The 21,796-nt window shown below is 37.6% G+C and overlaps 1 protein-coding gene across 5 annotated transcripts in view; it reads left to right on the top strand.

Annotated features, from left to right (window-relative positions):
- Positions 1–21,796, top strand: part of bun (TSC22 domain family member bunched) — a 156,817-nt gene that overhangs the window by 107,357 nt on the left and 27,664 nt on the right. For 4 of the 5 annotated variants that reach the window (XM_015168924.3, XM_032438837.2, XM_070208770.1 and 1 more), the window contains one exon: positions 19,887–19,938. In XM_015168924.3, the coding sequence (XP_015024410.2) occupies positions 19,887–19,938 (52 nt within the window). Of the gene's footprint in view, positions 1–8,859; positions 8,879–19,886; positions 19,939–21,796 lie in introns of those variants that run through there. The other variant, XM_032438842.2, reaches the window with a different exon arrangement.

Genomic DNA, 21,796 nt, shown 5'->3' with positions numbered 1-21,796 from the left:
TTAAAGAATCACAAGCTACACGTTATCTAAATCTCGTAATACAATTACCTGCTTCAATTTCCATCGCAATTTGCGGCACGTGTCTCAAATGTTTGCCCAATTTTTCAGACAGTCTGGCAACGCTGTTAACACTATTTTCATTATCTTTATACAATTGGCACGCAACGCGAAAATAACTTAAGTCTCGCTATCTCAGATACTTAGATACTTATTACGGGTTTAATACAACCCTCTTCTCTCTCTCTCTCTCCTGCCTGTGCAGCCCGCAACAATGCGAGCTAATTGGAGAAGTTTTGCACGAGGCGTTGCCAACCTGTCTGCGGCGTGTTTTTTTCTTGAATTTTTTGTTATCACCGAACCGCCTTGAACTGGACACCTTCCCCTTCCACTCCCACGTCTTGCCGTAGCCGCTCCCCACCCTCTCTTTCTCTCTGATTGCCAAACTAAAGTGTGCCTCGAGTGGAACTCGACTAGAAACTGTAACAAACAGCAAATAGCACTTGCCACGCCCACAGCAGCAACCTCAAAAGAGGCGTTTTTTCTTCTTCTTTTTACAATATTTTGTGTCAACGGCCCAAAAGGTAAACGCACGCTGCCGCCCACCTTTGACGACCTTTGACCTTTTCGTGCCGCAGGCTTTTAACTTGTGTTTTTCGCTGGCTTTGCATTCCCTCTCCCTCTCTCTCTCTCTTGCTCTCTCTCTCTCTCGTCCCTTTCTCGCTTGATTAGTGTGCGTTGAAACGGAAAAGCAGCGTGAAAACGCAAACACATGTTCCAACTGGAAGCCCTTCTCAACGATACGGCTTATTAATATGCTATCGATTACTTTTATTTTTATTCCAAATGCAAAAAGAAACAACTTGGAACGGGTAAATCCCCTGCTGGAAATAGATATGTCAGTGGGTTTTTATTAAAAACGTCTGGCTTGGGAGCAACATTTTCTCTTATTTAAAAGATTTGCCAACTATTTAAATCTGAGTTTGAGTTCAGTTTTGATGATAAAATTACATTTATATAAATAAATCTTAATAGTTAGTTAGTTAATTTCTTGATTGGATTTGATAAGGTCGGAAGTGCTCGTCTGGTAGATACCCTTCTTTTTCCCTTCTTTCATTCCATTTATCGATTTACCGTCTTAACCATCTAGATCCCAAGTAAGATCTCTCTCAGAACTGTTAAGGAGAGGCGCACAGAAAAAGGATGCTGTAGATAAAAAAAAGGAAGATGCAGATAAAACTTTTGCTATTAGCTGTTGTATTCAGATATCGATTGATCGATAAGTATTATGACATGTTTGCAAAAATATATAGATAATATTTCAATAATAACAATATTTAAGTTCGGATCTTATAGTCCGATCTGTAGGAAAAAGTGCAGGGCTTTCAGATGGCGCCCAATCTAATTATAAAGATTCTTTTTAATTTAGTCTAGTCTAGTCTAATTTAACTAGTCCTATCTTTAGAGATGTAGCCAAAGCAAGGCAAAAGCTGACATTATCACAATCCACTCCATAAAAACCTGGATGCCTAGTTGGGCTTATATTCTTCAGCTTATATCTAAATCGATATTTATCGATATGCCAGAAATAAGTTATCAGGCTTCAATCGACTCACCTTTCAGTTGTTCACAATGTATAAATAGCAGTAAAACCTAAAAGTATTGCACTTAATAGGAATTTACAATAAATTGCATAGAAAACAATTTATATAGTTTTGTGTCTAGACGGAAAATGTGAAACGCTTCAAATTGTTGCCGAAGCACACCTGAAAAAAAAAAAAAAAACACAGCTGGCAAAAACATTTTTCATGGTCAATTCAATTTGCATGTGTGTCTATATACTAACTAATATATATATACATATGTCTGAAATTCGTGGCTATATAAAGACAATCGCATATGTTTGTGTTTTCCGTAGGCCTGCAAAATGTTTTTACCTATTTCTTATTATTTTTGTATTTTAGCGGCGCGAGCTAAAAGCAAACAAATTAACGCGCAACATTTGTCGACGCTCGACACAAAACAAGAGCAAGAAAAAGAGGAAAGAAAAAAAAAATAATATTTAACAATTTTATTTGTTTGTTTATGTCGAAATTAACTTGGCCAAAAAAGGCGAGCCAAAAGACGCGTTTGTGAGGTAGCGTACGCAATTAATTAGCATCAAGCAGATGAAATTTATTATTTTCGTACAGCATGCGGAGAGTTTATTTACCACATTCCCGATATACCCTGTAATATTAAGAGTTGCAGTTGGGAGTTTCGTGGTCTGTTGTCTGTGGTCTATACTCTGATTAGTTTGCCGGTTTAAATGGGATACCCTGTAAAAGGTTTAGTTATTTGATTTGATGTGTTCCCGAGGAGAAAGTGCAAATAATATGTAGATTCTCTTTCTCTCTCTCTCTCTCTCGCTTATCTGTAGCTTACCCTATTCCTTTATCTGAAGTACTCCTTTAAAATTATTTTTTCTTTCTTTTTTTTGCTCTGACTCTCTTTCTCTCTCTGTCTTTCGTGCTGTTATCTTCTCTGTCTTTTGTTCTCTGTCTCCCTCTTTATCTGTATCTTTCTCCTATCGCTCTCTCTCTCTCTCTCTCTCTCTTTCTCTCTCTCTCTCTCAAGTACTCTACAGGGTATTTCCTTATGTAACCTTTGACTTTTTCATTCCCTTTGACCTTGTTAATATTTCAAGATGTACGAGGTTCGCATTAATCGACCACATGGCTAAGCCCCCCCCCCCGCCCCCCTCGCCTACGCAAGGCTTTACAACTGGCGCCACATTTTCCATTTTCCCGCTCAAGTAAAGCGAATTTGTTATTGTGCTCAATTTATGATATATGCCTGTCGGCCTGCCCTGCCCGGCTGCCTACCTTCTGGTATTGGATCTGTTTCTGGTTCTGCTTTTGATTCTGTTTATTTGCTGAAATTTGGGGCTTTTGTTTATTGCTTTGCCCAAAAAAAAAAAGAAGAAAAAAAGAGGAAATAGGTAAATTTTGTTTACATTCAAAAGTAAATTTATCGATTTCTCGAGTTTAACTCGCGTTTCACAAACTGCGCACAAATTATTGAATGTCTAGCAAAAAGGAATTGCAAATTAATTAAAAAGAGTCGCATATTTACTTAACTTTATTCTGATATGTGTTTTTTTTTTCCTCTCAGTTTATCAGCATTTGACATTGAGCAAATGTCAAGGTCAAACCCGTTGTTGTAGCCACCCACCGCGACGAAAAGTATCTCCGAACAAAAGACTTTTTTTTTTTTAAGTGAAAAAAGTATCTTTGCAATAATTGAAATCTTTTGTTCGGCTCGTCATTGTTTTCAATGGTGAAAATATAAAAAAATGAAAACATTGGCAAAAAATACTACATATTGCACAGTATAATAATAAACAGCGAGAAGCTGCTCAAGTCGAGCTTGATGTGCTTAGAAATACCCTATAAATAGATCGTATATTCTTGCATATATGTGTTTATTATTGTTCTCCTATCTCGACTTTTAATTCTCATTCCAAAAACATTAATTACACACATTTGCTTAGCATTCGGTATACCCCATTTGATAAACGGCCTGTCTACAGGGTATGCGAATATACTTACTAGAATCATTAAGACTGCAAAAACAATAAATAACCATTTAAATCATTTATAAAATTAGTATGCTGATTGCTTAGGCGAGCGAACTGCTTATCAGCCTGGCAAAAACAAAAAAAAAAAAAAAAACAGCAAAAATGAAACGAAAAATGTATTTTAATTAAGTTACTTAATCGGGCACTTAATATAACTATTAATGCCATAAGAACTAACTATATTTATTATTGACTTTTGAACTTCAACTTTTATTGATTTCTAGATAAGCGCGAGACATGTGTCTAGTCCAGCTGCAGTATGGTCTTATCGAGGACTTTTCGAGAAATCAGAAATATAATATAAAATATAAAAGTTCGTTTCGTTTTCGATAAGCTAGTTATTGTTGGGTTTGATTTAGATAGCGTGTCAATTAAAGAGTTTTTGCTAAAATCAAAAACATATTCCTTGAGCGATTATCTCATAGATATATATATATATATATATATATACATATATATGTTATTCCAGTTGAATGCTAATCGGATTTTGATTAAATATAAGCCTGGCAAGCTTGGCAGCATTAGTATATGCCAGCCTTGAGCAGGATATGTTAAGTTTTTCAAGCAAGCGAACCGATCCGATCGGCTTCCATATAGATATGTGCTGCCTAGACAGACTGAGGGACATATAGGCTTTATGAACACTTCTTTTGCTGCTCATCTAGAATATATATAGCTTATGAGGTCGAAGATGTCTCCTTCAAGTTGTAATACATTTCTTGACAATATAATAATATAATACCCTCTGCAAGAGCATAAAAGGGAGCCCGACTAAATTTCTTCAAGACTTGCTTTCGATGCATGCAATTATATTGTAGGAGGCATTTCTTCCCACTTGATGCAACATTTAAGCACATAGCTCGCAAACAGCTGAACAGCTATTTGAATACTCAACCGTATTCAAACGTACTCAAACTTATTTATATTCATGGCCTCGCCCATTCTCTCAGCTGTTGTATCATATTGTAAACCTGGAACTGGATATGCGTTGGTAATACTCGCACTTGGGTTTAATTGATGTGACGGCAAACATGTATATTTACGGGGCGTGGCATTTGAAAAAGGGGGGGTGGGCGGCTAACTGGCTCGTCTGGCACGTGAAAAGCGACTGATAGCTGTAGTCAAGCGTGTGATGGGTGGAGCAGGAGGAAAAGTGAAGAAGGCGGTGCAGGCCAGCGGGTCAATACGTGCCTGGAAGCACAATTGAAGATTTCAATTTACGACGCAGAATGGCTAAAAAGTCTATTAATATTGCGAAAACGTCTTACAACACAGCTGGCCAGTGCTGATAACGATTCACGATTGACGATTGATAACGATTAACGATTGTTGTTGTTGATTAACCGCAGACAGCCGCCAGTCAGTCTCTCAACCAAGAGGTGCGTCTTGGCTTTCAGCCAATGATTATGATGTCATTTCGTATATATGTATGCATAAATGCACAGTAAAAAATGTGTAGAACATTGGCTAAAAATTAAATTGTAGGACTAAATCAAATATATAAAAATTATTAATTAAGCATTATCATTAAGTATTATCAGCATGTTTGAAGGAAAGTTCAGCTTAAGAAGCTGTCAAGCGTTGAACTAATAAGCTAGAAGTGGCTGGCTCTTGTAGCTTCTAATTAATTGCTGAATTTAGTACAAGAAAACAATACGTGACGTCAGAAGTCTGCGGCGGAGTGAGGAGTCGCTGGTTCAAATTCAGCAGAAGTTATCAATTTTTATATCTACTTTTCTAAATTGCTAAAGCTTTTCTTCACAAGACAGTGGGCGTAGCAAACGTCTAGCCTGCGTGGCTGTCGAAGCATTCGCACTAATAAGTCGAGAAGTCGCTGGTTCAAATCTCAGACTTTTAGTTACTCCCTAAACCTATTTACTTGATATTATTCTTCCACTGCGAATAAAAGGAAAACCAATTTAAGAAAAGGTTGTTTTCTTAATGTAAACCAAGCTTTTTTTTTACAGCGTAATATCGCTCCATGGTATTTACTCAAGATTAATGATACTGAAAACTGACTCAACGTCGGTCAAATTGATTGCTTGGCTGCCTGGGCGAGGGGAGGATAAGAGCTGGGTTGGGTGGGGTTATCGTCGTGTGGGTGTTGCATTGACTCACGGCTCGTGTCTCTGGCATTGGAGCTTGTTTCAGGGTCGTCTCTTGCGCTTTTTCCCATTAGCTGCAAACACAATTCCCGGCGTCTTTTGTCTCGCTCTCGCCCAGTTGTGACGTCACAGCTGCAGATTATTTGTCAGGTTTCGCATTGCAAATATTTAACTTTTATCGTGCAGTACGCATTCTCGTGTGTGTGTGCTTTTTTTTATGACTCAATTAAAAAACAAATACGCGTGCAGTGTAAACAGCATCGTATTTTTTCGGCATTCGGTCTTATTCATCTTCTTTTTTTTTCTGTTATTTATTTATTTGCGGACTCTTCCAAGTGCCGCCGATGATGACGTCAGTGCCGCAGGTCATGAAATGTCGAAATGATTTATGTGCGTATTTTTAAAAGATGAAAGAAAAAATCCCATTTCTGTGGTCTCATCAACTTTGTTGGACATCGCTTACGGATATTAATTATGGGGAAATTAGGAGAGTTATTTGAGAAATTAGAATACGATCAGAGCTGCTTTTTATAGGTAGAAAATCAATCTAAAATCTTCTGCTATTTGGACTCTACTAGGGCGCAGCACTTCGGAGCTTATGGTCCGATCTTTAGCGTTTTGCAGGGCGGATTTCAAGGGAATGGGGGCATCTATATGTATTCTTTATTCTTGACAAAAATGGATTTTAATTTTTATCAAAAGCAGAAATTCAAGTTTAATGAAAATCTGTGAAGGACTGCAAAGACTCGAGTTGATGGGCATTGAAGCCTTAGCTTTGCCTCGAAGGCTCCCCGTTTTGTGAAAATTCAAGCTCAATGTGCCTTTAGTCCCCTTCAATCCACTCTCCACCCGCCCCTCCCCCTCTCTTTATCTCCCACAATTTGAAGCCATATTTTCCATGTACTTATTATGTTTAATAGCCATTTGGGCTGAACTTGACGCTTGGCGCTGGCTTGCCTTTCGCTTTTCAGCCCGAGAGCCAGAGGTCAGGCACACACCCCCCCCCCCCCCCCTCTCGCTCCCCGCCGATCTCCTAACTGCCATGTGCAACAAATGGCGGCATTAAATTGCAGGCAACGTTTTTGTGGCACGTTGCATTTAATAGAAGTACAAAAAACGAAAGTCAAAAGAAGAAAACTGCGCCTCACGATTTGTTTTTTCTTTCTTTTTTTGGCTGCAGCTGCCCGCGGCAGCGGATAATTTGCCGCTTAAAAGATGTGGTTGCTGCTGTTGTTGTTGCTGCTAATGTTTCATAACAACAACGAAACAATGCCTGGAAATGACTGTCAGCAACATGCAACAACTTTTCAGCAGCTGCTGCAACAGCGAGTTGCACAATGAAAAGTTGTTGCCAATGAATTTGTTAGTCTTTTGTTGTTATTTTATATAAATATATTTATACAAGCTGTAGTATTTATGTGTGTGGGTGCTTGCTAATTGATGGGGCGTGCCCAACGAAAAAAAAAAACTTGTTTTGTGCGAAAAAAAAAATGCAAAGAAAACATTAACAATAAACAACACTTTTAACAGCTGTTAACGATCAATAAAAGGCAACAACAAACAAGCAACACTCATTAGCAATAAGCAACAACAACAACAACAACATTAACAACAATATCTGAAATGATATTGTATCCAACTACAGTGAGCACTCACTAAGATTGATTTATATATGTCAAAAATATGCAATTCTGAGAGAGCTGAAAAATTAATGAGGATTAAATAAAACATATTGGAAATTTCTTAATTAAATCAACTTAATTTGCAAGAGCTTAACTATGTGATATTATACATAAACATTTCAAGGGTGTTTATATAAGGTCTATATATTGGCAAAATGAATACTCTGACAACAGAGCAAAGCTAATACTAGACTAGAGCATGGCCCACCTTCATCAGGCAGCTCGACCACATCGATTGCACTGCAGTCCTTTACCCTCTAGAAGACTTCCTTTTTGTTAATATTATTATGAAAGGTATTACAAAAAAGGAAATAAGAATGATATATACAAGGCATAAATAAATATCTACTAAATAGTTAAATCTATTTTTTACTCAAAAAGTCGCAAATTCAGGCCAACATTTCTCACTGCCAGTTTCAATATTTCAGCCTCCACTGTATTGTATCTTCCCTTTACAGAGCTGTCAAAAATAACTCCATTAAATTTGTTCAAACAATTAACAAAGCTATAATATGTCAATAACATGGGCCTGCATAAGGATATATTATCATTTTTGCATAGTTCCTTGAAAAGCAGCAGAGAAGGTTGCCGGTTCGATTCCCAGGCAGGCTAGTTGTCCGATTTAGTTTCTAGGTCGAGGCTCGCGGTAGACAGACCTAAGTATTTAAAAGAGCATTTGGAGATCAATAATTACATCAATTATTAATAATAAATAATAATTTAAAAAAGGAATTTATGTATTTATGATTACTTCAAAATTCAATAATAATAATTAAAAATAAACAGTGCTTTGAAAGTTCATTAAAAAGCTTATAAATACATCACATTTTATTAATATAATATAGACCACATCTAATAAAGAGCTAATTAAAAGTCTATTTAACATTTTATAAATAAAGCTAATATTAATTTATAATTAAAATCCGAACGAGTGAGGTTAAAGGAAAAAATATATCAGGCCCAAGAAAACTTTATTTAAATGGAGCAAAATTGTTAAATTTTCAAAAAGTTTCCTGTGCTTCTTAATTAACGCCATCATTTCGAAATATTTACGTAACCCGCTTGTGCAGCGCCCTCAATTTGAGCAAAATGTTGTTGCCCATCTCGAAAAGAAAAGAAAAATTATAATAATATTTATTTGCAGCGTTACGCACATTTTCACTCTTGAGTTTTTGAGCATTTTATAGCGTGCGTGTCCGGCAACAACTTTGTACATTTGATGGGCTTTCGAAATTGTTGCTGGCTGGCGTTGCCAAAGCTGTAAAAAAAATAAAGAAAAATTGCGAAAATTAAGTAAATTGTTTATGCCTAAAGCCTAAAGAGCTTTGCGGAAGAAACTCGAACTATAATTATGTTTATGCTTATGTTGCTGTGCATGTCTTAATTTTGATTTTGATTTAATTGTGTTAAATACGCTTATTAAATGCAGTTTTCCTCATTTTCTTTCTATTTGCAGGTGAGTTTCGCTACAAAACAAAACATAATTCCATTGCAAAATGTGTGGTAAGCCTATAAAGATAATTGGGGATAGTCTTAAATAACAGGCAGGGTTGCCACTTGCACAAAATGAACTGTAAAATATTGAAAGCCATCGAGCAAAGGCAAATAGCAGCTATTTGCAACAAAAAGTTTCAGTGTAGCATTGCATAAATATTCAACTAGGTTTCAACACAATTGTACCACGGTGGCAACCGTGTTTACACACCCTTCGCACCAGCATGTAACGAGCTTTCGAAACTGGCCATGCAAAGCGTCCCAGATAAAGCGAAACAGCTGATTTGTCTGCTGCAGCCAGTAGCTAGCAGTCCCCACTCCCCCCCCCTCCCCCTCGCGCTCTTCCACGTTGGCATTCCTTTGGGAATTGAGTATGTATGTATGTGTGTCTGGCGTCGATGACGTTGCATAAAGTGTGCGGGTGGCTTTACGTCTGTTGCGACTCGGCTTATTGGGCTGCTGCTCAAGCGTCTAGTTTTCTTTTTTTTTTTAATATTTTCCGCCCACTTTCAAACAACGTGGCAACCTGTCATGCTGAAGTAGCATCGAGTGTTGTTGTTTTCATCGTTGATGCTGCGACGCTTCACTGAATTTCAAAAGTTCTTTGCCGTTAAACGTCTCTCTCTCTCTCTCGCTCTCGCTCTCTTTGCCTCTCTCTTGCTGCTGACAAGCGCTGTTAAAGTGTAGTTTACGCTCTTGACGCGTGCATTATTCAGCTGAAAAGCTTTTCAAGCAGCCATATTGCTTTTCTGTGCTTCGCTTGTGTGTGTGTGTGTGTGAGCGCGAGCGCTGAGAGAGAGCTGCTCTGTTCAGACATTAACATAAATTAACCTGGCTGCAGCACACAACAAAAAATAAGATTTATTTTGGGCACTTTTTTTTTTGCTGCTGTTTGTGTTTGGCTTGTTTGTTTGTTTACATGCGCCTTTTTTGTTTGTTTTGAGCACGAGCCACAAATGTGGCGTAGCCCATGTGCAGGCATCTGTGTATGTGTGACAATGTGTGTGTATGTGTGTGCATGTAGCTTTCGTTCAGTTTCATGCTGCAGCTGTAAACTTCAAGCTCTGCTTGAGCTGCTGCTGCCGCTGCCGCTGCCGCTGCTGCCCTTTGCCCCGCCCAACGGCCTGTACTGAAAACTTTCAGCTTCGCCAGTTGCCGCAACTTCAAAAAAGCAACCACCAAAAGCTGCCGTCGCCGTCGCTGCTGCTGTTGTTTTTCTACTTCTTGCTCCAACTCTGTTGTGCTTGTTGTTGTTGCTGTTGCTGTTGCTGCTGCTGTTGCTGCTGCTGTTGTTGTCTGTCTGCCAGCGCAGCGCTGCGCTGCTGCTCTCTCACGGAACACAACGGCAACCCAAAAGCGAACGTTCAGTTATGCTGAGGAGCTCTGGCGCAGCAAACACGAAAAAATCACAGACACGTTAAAAGCATTAATTTTTGTTGTGTTGCTTGGCATTGTTTTTGTTGCGTCGCGTTGTTTTTTTTTTCGTTTTGTCTTATGTTTGCGCAAAATAAATTGTTGCTTAAGTGTTTTGTTGCTCCAGCTTTCAATTTGAATTGTTGAAATTGTGCGTGTGAGAAAAAGTAAACTACATGTGGCCCAGTAAATGATCTTTAAGCAGCTGCAGCCGCAGATAAACAATTAACATGCACGCACGCACACTAGCGCATAGGTGCAGCTAAAAGTTACAAGTTTTTAACAAAATCGTCTCGCGCGCATTTTGAACATTTTCACTGAGAACGCAGCGCACACAGCAAAAGAGAACGGGAGCGCGCGAGAGAAAGAGAGCGCGCCTGCACATTGCTGAATACGTATTAACTGTATTGACAGCGACGCTCTGCTGAATAGCCAGAACTGAGAGCGAACGCGTCTCGCTCTCGCCAGCATAAATGAACTAGCGCTGCTCTCTTCGCGCGTTGCTGCTGCTGCTGTTATTTCATGCAATACGAATAATCCAAAAGGGAAAAATAAGTGCAAAAAAAAAAAAAACATAAAAGCTCTTTGAGGGCTTTGCGCACATAAGAAAGTCGCAAAGAATAACAACAACAAACTGTGTAAAGCACAAAAGTGAAACGCATTTAAATTTAATTGCCGAGAATTTGTGTAAAAAGGAAGGCAACTAATGCAAAGGTCACAATAGCCAAAAACAAAAAACTATTGCAACGGCATTTATGCACAACAACTTTGCCCAGTGTTATTTGTTTTGTTGTTGCTAAGAGCCCAGTGTTGTGTAGACACGCTGAGGCGCAAAAACAAAAGAGAAAGACAGAGCGAGAGAGAGAGAGAGAGCGAGAGCGGAAAAGAAACTTGCATTGTATGTGTACATATCATACGATTAGACTGAGAACATTACGGTACTAGCAGTTAGAGAAGGAGAGTGAGGGCTAGACAGTGCACAGTGTGTCACACATAACCCGCATTAGCCCAATTCGATTATGAAAGCTGAAGCCGGCACCAATAATAACAAAAACAAAAACAACAACAACAATAATAATAATAATAATAATATTATTAACTCAAGCAAAATGGATTTCGATATGTATCCAAGTATTTCGGGCAAACAACAGGATCCCGTGCGGGAAGTGGTTATGAAATACATTGATTACTTTCTGCCCGAGTCCGAGTGAGTATCGTATATACATACATATATAAAGAGACAAATTTACCTGAATAACGCGAATAAAGCGTGTAATTGGAATGAGCTCTTGATGAGCGCAAAGATAAGCTAAATATAGCATTAGCTGATAAGAACTCCATATGTTGTATACCCTACTATCTTCTGTTTATCTCCTGTTTATCTTGCAAAGCTCGTGCAGATCCTAATCTGTAGAGTAAACAAAATGTTACTTTGTGCAAATACATGGCTTAAACGCAGTAACTATTAATAGCAACCACATTATGAGTAACATTTTAGCTACAGTGGTCGCTGGCTATAGAGAACGTGTCTTTGCGGCTGTTTGCGGGTTCAAATCCCACGCTCATATATTGATGTTGTAAAATCTTAACCGTAACTGGTTTTGTTTGAGCCAATAAAACTAATTTTGGATTCGAACTAGGCTAATCTCTTCAAACTTGACAGCTGTCATGAGTTAATTCTGAGCCAGACAGTGTTAGTCAACGTCATATATATATATATTTATTTGCATATTTATCTGCTTTTATTAGCTGAATGTCTGCTAATTAGTTTTTCCAATAAACTTTGACTCTCGTGGAAGCTGTTGCAATTGATTTTTATGCAGCTATTTATAACGCCTGGCAATTGCTTTTGCAATTCACAATTGAATTTCAGCCTAATTTAGCCCAAAAAGTGTTGCTGGACGGCTAAAATTAGCCGGAGACGGTTATGGGTTATACAAATATATGTATATAGGTCGCAAATCCAGTTGCCGGCCGAGCAAGGCGCCAAAAATTGACGTTTTCAATTGCATTCGTCTGTCATATCCGATTATGTAGCCACGCTTGTGTGAGTGTGCGTGTGTGTGAGTGTGTATCTCATAGATACAGGTTATGCTCGTAGCGCTTCCTGTGCAAAGTCGCGCTGTTCCGCATTACATCAGCTACAAACGCATCGCATTTGCAGTTGATCAAAGTTTTTATATACCCTTTTCGGGGAGGGTATCACAAATCCGTCATAAAGAAGGAGTATATAATATTTTATCAGTTGCAAAATGTGGTATTTTTATTTGTATTCAGATAGTTTTTTCCATATAATGCTGCAGCTTACATATGTACTTATTTAACAGGGTATTTAAGCTTCGGCCTGCTTAATTGACTAGCTTTTCATTCGTTTTGCTTTACGCCTGACCCCATTGCGTTTGGGCCCGTTACGAGTCCAGTTGGGCAACTTGTTGCAGGAGATGAGTTGCAAGTTGCAAGCTGCCACGCGTTTGTAAATGTAGCTGAAGTCGAAGCCTGCCTGAAGTTGGCGACATTTCAGACACTTTAAGGCTTCCTACAACTTTTGCCTGCAGTCCGCCAACTGCCCGTGTGGCGTCTCACCTGAGCCCAACCGGTTCTTCCTAGTTGCGGCCTTTTTTAACTGTATATTTACACAGGGCCCACACAATTGGTAGTTGGTTGCGGCTTCGACTGCGGCTGCGGCTGCTCTTGATGTTGATGTTGCCCTTTGCCGATCAGATTTTCTCTTTTTTGTTCGCCTCTTTTTCTCATTTAAGGTTTTTTAATGATTGACTTTTTAATTGGGTCAGGGACAAGCGCATTGAAATGCCACTTTTTATGGCATTTTTGATTAATTTTTTTTTTTTGTTTTTGTTTCGTTTCTCAATTATTTTCGTTGGCGCTAAAATAAAAGTGCGAGATTCGCATTTTTCATCAGCTGCGCCTCCTTTTGTTTTCCTGTTGTGGATCAGATATGAAAAAACCCTTTCTGAATTTTATCAAGTTTATAAAAACAACGAAAAATCAAAAATATTATCAATAAGAGTACTTTTTGATGCATTTCTCCTTGAGTCTCTAAATTTCAAGCTTGGCAATAAAAAATAATATACAAAATGCGCCAATAAATAAAATTCTAGGTTTAAGGAGTCAACACAAATATCGACGATTTATGAAGAAATATTTATGATAAGCTTGCCAAATATTCTCCGAATAATTCTTCAGCTTCTCAACCTCATTCAGTTTCTCTCGCTTTGAATAAATACAGAAATTGTAATTAAATTTAAAAAAATGCATTTACATTAGAGATGTCTATGTCAAAGTTTGGCAATAAACAATTTCTCGACTATTTTAAACAGTTTTTCGTTTTGATCAACCCGATGAAAGCTTTGCAAACCTTTTGCAACTTCATTTCAATTTCTTTCTCTTCAGTCTTCTGTTATTTGAATTCATTAAGAGTTTCTCATACAACGTGAATATAAAAACATATCAAATAGTTCTCATAAACACAGTTTACTTTACATTAGAGAAGTCAATAACTTCTCCATGCCTTCATCCAAGCCCCATCGATTGATTTATCAATATTTCCAACTACTTAGTATGCTCTTAAGCCTTTGTAGTCGCTGACTTCCTGCTTTTCATATACAGTTTTTTTGCGCCCTACAATCAAATGTTTTTATGACGATTTTGTTCACTTCCTGAAATCGTAAACAATCGCTTACATATATATAAATATGTATATACTCGTTGGCGCTGCAATGCAAATAAACACTTGAGCCAAATGGAGATCTAAAAGTTGTCAAAACGGGAAATGCGCACAAGAGGAGACCAAGACAGAACCCTCTACTTGTACACAAAAAAAAAAAAAAAAAACCAATATGTAATGTATGCTGGCTCCTTAGTTTTTTTCTGCCGTCTTGTACACTGTTTCCTGTGCTTAAATGGGGTATATTGGCTCTTGTGATCGTAGAGACTCCTGCAAAATTCAGCTTTATTTTATTCCTATTTCTCTAGAATTTTCAGTCTTAAATCGTAGTTTTGTTATTTCGATAACTTTTGCAAACACTCGTGCTTTCGAGCTGTTATTCAACACTGGAAATAGCTGTGTATCGCTGAGCTATTAACTTCCTACTGCATAACGCGCACAATGCTCCCCCTGTTTCTTTTTTTTTTTCGTTTTGCTGAAATCGACAGAATTGCTGCCATTTCAATTATTCAACAACAAATGAAATGCATTGTTTGTGTGTTTATGCAAAGTCAGCGCAAAGCACATGAAAATGCAGCCTAAGCTGTAAATGAAATTGGAAAAAGAACTGGGGTAACACTGGTGTAGAAGGATGGGGGGGGAATATGGAGGAGGACTGTTGGGAATATTGAGACAAGACTTTACGGAAATTGTGTGAAAAGTGGAAGCGACTTTTGTGTATGGCTAATCTATGATATTTTAATTGGAATTTGCGTGCGTTGCCGAAAATAGCGTTGCCCAACGAAATGCCAAAGTGCAGCGACATCAGCCCAGCGTCTGGCCACACTGCCAGTCGCCAGTCGCCAGTCGGCAGTTGGCAGTTGGCACTTGGCAATGGGCCAGCACGCAAATCGCCACGATTCGATTAATTTGTCTGGCCAATTGGCGTGTAATTTGATGCAGTTTGCAGTCAAAACAACAAAACGACAAGCACAGCAAACGGCACGTCGTCGTCTTCTGCTTTGGCGCCACAAAACAAAAAAAAAAAAACAACCAGAAATTACGTATACTACAACTTATTCAGAGTCTTGAGTAACCAGACCAGAAAGATCATTGTAACCATTCATTGAGCTATGCAACATTTGAGCAAAGGCAAAGGAATATTATATAAGCCGAAAGTGTTGAATGTTCTACGATAACTCGACTTGCACTAAAAGATTTCAAGTATATCATGTCTACGGATAGTTCGACTGTTCGATTGTAACTCGACTTGTACATGGAGTTAATAGATAGATGATTTCGTTAATAATCAGGGAAAAAAGTTGGTACCTAAACTTCGTAGAAAGTATAGATAAATGTTAAATAAGTAATTTGCAGATATCGATCTATTTCGACACACTCTTCTATCGCCGCTTAGAGTACTTAAGCTTCGGTTTCCCTTGTCTTTGAACCCTTGTTTATCACGTGATTTGGGCGCTTAACAAGCAAAGGCAAATGCAAACGTGCCGCAACAGCAAATAAAACTCATGATAAATATTGAGCATGAAATCAAATTTAAATTTAAATACATAACATAGCCGAAAAACAAAAAATGACATCATTATTTGTTTGTTTTGCGTCGAATGGGCAACGCTTGAACTTTAATAAACTCTGCACTCGTTTCGTTCCGTTTCGTGCTTCTCTATTTGCCGTCTTTTGTCCATCCGTTCATCACGCTGCGTTTGGCTGCCTTTTTCGTGTCGTCTTTGTCCAATTCACATTTGTGACGTCAACAACGGGCCTTTGACCAGGTTTTAATTGTTCGTAAGCTTGCTTGATAACACCTTAACGTAAATAGTTGCGATACCCCTAATGCTCCAGTGTTAACAATCTGTGCTGACGCTTCGAAATTCGGGCTGCCTCTCATAGTTCAGGGTAAGCCAGATTAGCTTGGGGTTAAAATAGATTAGATTCTGATATCAATTTCAATATATACAAGAAGAAATATATTATTGTTACATGGCTAAAGTGAACTTCTTAGGTAAGGTTTATATGCACAATCTATAATTATTTTTAGAAATAATATAATTTACATATTGAGCTTCTGTGAGCCCTTTTTATTCCACTATCTAAAATGGATTATATTGGTCAATATTTAATATTTCTATCATAATATAAACTATGTGTGTTTCGATAACAAAAGTCGATTGTAAACTATCATAGATGAGCTTTTTTTCTACCTTAACTCACTTTGGCGCTCATCATTAGGGGTATGCCTTGCATTCATCGAATAATATTATCGAATATAATTGATTATTGAAATACAAATATGTTATGTTTGAGCATCTAATTCAATGATGAGGAATACAATGAGAGGGCTCACTTCCTCCTTTTAAGTATTAAATTAATTATCAATTTCGTATTGATAAATATTACAGTTCATTAAGGGTATGCCTCTCACTCAAAAGTCAATGTTATCGAATATAAATATGCGTGTTTTAACATTGTTGATTATTTATAATCATAATTGAGGGTATGCCCATCTGTTAAATTAACTTAAATTCAGACCTACACCAGGAAGAATAATGTTATCGATTTTCATTAGAGACATGCCTGGCTGCTGCTAAAATGAATATGATAAAAATAATTATAATAAATAAAATATAATACAATATATTTTCATAAAGGGAGGGTATGCATCCTGTAAAAACATCTAATCGTTGAGGGGTATGCACCTTGTTGAAAAAAAAAAAAAAAAACTAATCGAAAAGCATTAGCGTTATGCATTAGGGGCAAGCCTTTACCGTACTTGGGTCTAAGAAAAACCCATTGCAAAAGCTGAACTAAAAAAAATGTTTTCTCTTAAGCTTTTAAATTAGTCGCTCGATTAATTTGCAACTGTGTTTGTTTTAGTTATTGTCGAACGTTTCTTTTTGTTTCATTTTTGTTTTTCGCTTTTCGTTTTTATCAAATGCGATTTACAAAGCCATTGACCGTTGTCCGCAATGACATTGGGAATACACACGAGCGTATACTCTATATTGTATGCATATATATATATATATATACTTTATTGGCATTAACTGAAAGAAAGAGAACAAAAGTCACGCCATGAGTCATTGCACTTAACGTGGGTTCGTCCAGGCTGTGACTTTTACTTTTCAATTATTTTCCCTCTGTTTTTCTCACAGAGGCCGCCAAGAACGAGCGGGCGCATTACATCCGAATGATGGAGTGGAGGGGGGGGTTCCTACAAGGGCGGCCGCCGGTTCAAAAACTTTCGCATTTCGTCCTTGTGGTGTCAAGGAACTGACCCGGGCACAGCCCGGCTCGGCCTGGCTTGACTAACCCATTCAAAAACGAAAGAAAACAATAATAAAATATTATCATTCGTTGCGAGCTGGCGGCCTTTTTTATTTTATTGTCGCCCCGACTTTAATTATTTTGCATGCTCCGCAAATCCCTCCAGCAACAACAACAACAACAACAATAATTATCATATATGCGTATTTTTTATTGCTTCTTGATGCTTCACTCAGTGCGGCATCAGCAGCAGCTGCCATAAATAAAATAATTAACTTATTTTTAAAGTTAAAAGCCAGCGTAATGTGTGAATTTTCATTTTATTAACAACATGCTTAAAGCTGTGGAAATGCCTTTAAATAACTCAATTTGAGATGCGTAAGATCAAAATAAATTCTTTAAATATATAACATAAATATTCTCTTAAGTGAAAGATGTCGCTTTAGGGAAAATATATGAAGTGAAATGAAGAAATATTGGAATTTACAGGAAAAGGTCAACCCTGACCAAAATTACAAAAAAAAACAACCTTCTTATTTCTTTGTTCTTAAGTGGAATTTTATTTCTGTGATTAATATTTGCTAGGAAACAATATTATTAAACTAAACCTTGAGTAAAAGTGAAAAGGGGGGATATCTTCGACAATAGTTAAGCTCGCAAATGTATTTAAATTATTGAGTAAAATTTATAGACACTTTACTTTATTAATAAAATCCACTTATGTTTCTTGTTTCCAAATAAATTTTAAATTTTTCGCTAAGTCTGGTCATACTGTAACGCTCTAAATGTGGCTGCATTGCAACGCAAGTTGACAACACTGACATTCTGCTCATGTCTAACAGAAACATTTGCAGTTAACAGCTGGCTCTCATCTAACAGAAACATTTGCAGTTGACAGCAGGCGCTCATTTTAACAGAAAATGTAAATGTTATTAGTTTAGTTTAGTTTAGTTTTGAAATGAAGTTAAATAGTTACCATTATAATTGTTCAGCTTAATGAATGAATGTAAAAGTGTTTATTTATGATGTCATAGGCTCAAAAAAAAAAATCAAAGTTCTGGCATTCTCCCTAGCACAGTGCACTCATAAAATACTTCTTCATTGACTCATTTCCCAAGCGAATTATCAAGCTTGAAATGTGTGCTCACCTTTGACTTGCCAAAGTAGTTGCAATTCGGCAACCGGAGCATGACCGAGTCTTTCCCATTTTGGACGTGACTCATTGTTGCCATTGTGGCCTGATATCAATTGAAGCCATCTTTATGATGACACATTAACTATTGCCATTTCTATAAGGGAGGGGGATTGCGTGCGAACACCTCAACACATTAAAGGTTGCGCTCGCTTCTTTCTTGTCTGAGCTCATATGTACACATTATCGTTCGATTGCGAAATCTAAAGTTCTGTATGGTCGAATGCCATGCACTATTCAGCGCTGGCCATGATCTATAACCCATAAAACTCGGCTGTTTGGTTCAATGTACTCATTACTAAAAATGCTAATCACAGTCGAACGTCGCCGCGCTTTAATCAAGAATATATTATTATGATTATCGCGTTGGCAATTGTCGAAAGTCCTTGAATGGTATTTGTTTGCTTTTTTTTTGTAGTCTGACTTGTGAAAAACCAGTTGGCGGCTTTTTCAGCCCGAAACATTTGCTCAAGGTGAGCGTGAATCTGGGCGAGCGGCTCGCCATTAACTGAGAACCGAACTGAGTTTTTAGTGCTCAAAAACGTTCGACTGTAACAGTTATTATTATTATTTTTATTGCTTTTAGCATTCAAATTGAACTTTAAGTGATTTTTTATTTTATGTAATTGCAGACAATTTTTGAATGGGTTATGTTTGTTTGTCTTTTTTATTGTTCTTTTTTTTCTTTTTTTTTCCCAGTGTTGCATAATTAAATGCGACTCGAACAGTACTCTAATATGCAATTTGCTTGTTCAGCCAATAATTAAGGAAATACTTAACTGGACGTACATGTATTTATTTCCAGCTGCTCCACTGACATGTTAAACCATTTCAAATCGAAACTGACAGACCGTTGCAGAGGGGCGTGGATGAGGCGGGTGGTGGGGAGGGGTCTTGCTTTCAATCATTTTAATGAGCCAAACGAATTAACAGACTTGTTGTGGCAACATTTGATGGGGCGACTCCTTGATAGATCTCAGTTTTATCTTTCAAATTTTTGGCTTTTTTTCACTTTTAATTTTGCGAAAAGCTGACAATTTAATTGCGCATTTGACATTGCGCTCAAACGGCGACTCTTTTATTTTTCCGACTCTTTATTTTTGGTTTGTAGGAAGTTTTATTATCATTTTCATTGACCTCAATCCCCGCAAGGTCAAGCCAAAATAAACCGCATTTGCATTTGCCCCGCGGCTGAAGCTGCTTTTAAAATAGCCGCATCCCAAATCGCGTGATGTGTTTTTAATTGTTGACATTTGATTTTTGGCTATGCGAGAAAATAAATATATTTAAAATATTATTATTTATAGAAATAAAAGCCTTAAAAAAAGTGGGTTAATTTATATATAAGTATTTTGTGAATACTTCAAATATGAATTTATTTCAGCTCTTATTTTTATGCAATTTCATAATAATTAAACTTCAATTGATTTTTTTTCAGTGCATCTGGAACAAGTGCAGTTGCGATTGACAACAAAATCGAACAGGCAATGGTAAGTGCAATACTTTTCTTCATAAGCCAAGCTATAAATAAGAACCGCGAATCCTTGCCTTTAATAATGCATTCTGTATGTAGACGATGTCTGTGTGCGCCTGTGTTGATAAGCAACAAGAAGTTATCTCTAGAGCTGTTTTTATGCTGCTTATCAACGACCGTGAAAAATAACAACGAATTGCTCAAATTGTTATTCTGCAATTCAAAACAAAAACATAAAGAGCTGTAGATTACCTTTAAACCTGATCTGATCAGCGACTGTTGCACTTCAAAAAACCAATTGAGACTGTAGAAACCAGCACTTGAGTTTGTCCAAAGACCCGACTAACAGCCCGCCTCTCTCTGCGCTTCTCATTTGTCTGCAAATTTAGTTCAATTGAATTGATAGCTCGCTCGCTCGTATTCTTGTACGCGGCTATTTTTAGACTCAATTAAAAGAGCAGCTCACAGCACACAACTACAAGCTGACAATTGTGTTTATTATTTGCCAACTCTTTGTTAAAAATAACCCATCTCCGACAATTGAGTTGCGCTGCCTTCAATTGAACTGCGTGCCGCCAGCTCTTGTGGGCGGCTTGCGATGGAGCTGAACTCTTGCGCCCACCCAGCTATGTTGGGTTATATACGAACTCTATATGCGATATATATAAGCCTTGATTGTTTTGTTGGACTGTCAGAATGGTCGCTCTTCGAGTTGAGCCCAAACGAAACCTTCACAACAACTACAGCAATTGGACTACTATAAAAGAGCCTTTGAATTTTATGTTTAAGGGCTGTTGAGGTATTCTAGAGAGTCTTTAAAACTGTCTGTTGCAAACTAACATAGTTAGATAAGTGCTATCTACGAATAATCAATTATTACTTCCTTGCCTTCGTTCATTCACAATGTCAATGTTATCGTGGCATTTTTTATGGTATTCAACGGACCTTCTTCAATGGGCCAAAAGTGAATGACGTCAAATTATTAAAGATTATCTCAAAACGATTAAAGCTCTCAACTAATCCAAGCCGGGCTATCGATGGGCTATTAATTGACGTAAATTGCAGTTTCAAATAGTCCAAAATGTGCATAGGAAGATTCATGAGGAATATATTAATATGATTTATATTCGCCAAAGTACTTTACATTAGGTTTAAATTCACATTTGCAAACATTTTTGGTTGCAGGAACTTAAAGAAAAATCTCGGATTAAGTCTAAATCATCAATGATTCAATCAATCAATCAATCAATCAAGCTGGAATGTATATATATTCCATCACGGAACTGTCTGTGCTTGAGGCTTGACGCATATTGTTGCCACTTGTTGCATGCAGATGCAGCTTGTTGCAGCCGCTCGTTTAAGTCCAGTCAACTTTTCCTTTTGAAATCAAATCTATAACTCTTCAGACAGAGAAGAAGCATCAGCAGCAGCAGCAGCAGCAAAAGCTGACCATTGTTGGTCAATTGGGTCAGTTCAATTGCCGTCTTCTGCACTTTCTTCGGGCCAATAAAAAGAAAAAGAAGAGAGCGAAAGAGATAAAAAGCCCAAAGCTGATTCTGTGTCTGTGTCGTGTTTTGCCTTTCCATTTGTCTGAGAAGTTTCTATCGCATGTGAAAGTCAATTTTCCCAATTATATTTCACTTTTCTTGCAACAGGATATATGCGCGCTGCTTCCTCTTCTCCAGGCTGCGATTGCTTTTGACCTTGGCAAAAAAATAAATAATAATAAAATACATTTTAAAAGCATTTTATTCGTGCTGTGTTTTATTGTTATTTTACGAGCGCTTGCCTCGCGGTTATCAGCAAATTCTGTTGTTTACAAAATGGCAGACATTTGTTTAAGTGTGTGTGTGCGAGTGTGTGTGTGTGTGTGT

The sequence above is a fragment of the Drosophila virilis genome, chromosome 4 (assembly GCF_030788295.1).
Source record: "Drosophila virilis strain 15010-1051.87 chromosome 4, Dvir_AGI_RSII-ME, whole genome shotgun sequence".
Lineage (NCBI taxonomy): Eukaryota > Metazoa > Arthropoda > Insecta > Diptera > Drosophilidae > Drosophila > Drosophila virilis.
The sequence above is the reverse complement of the archived record's forward strand: the minus strand, read 5'-3'. Positions and strand labels throughout refer to the sequence as shown.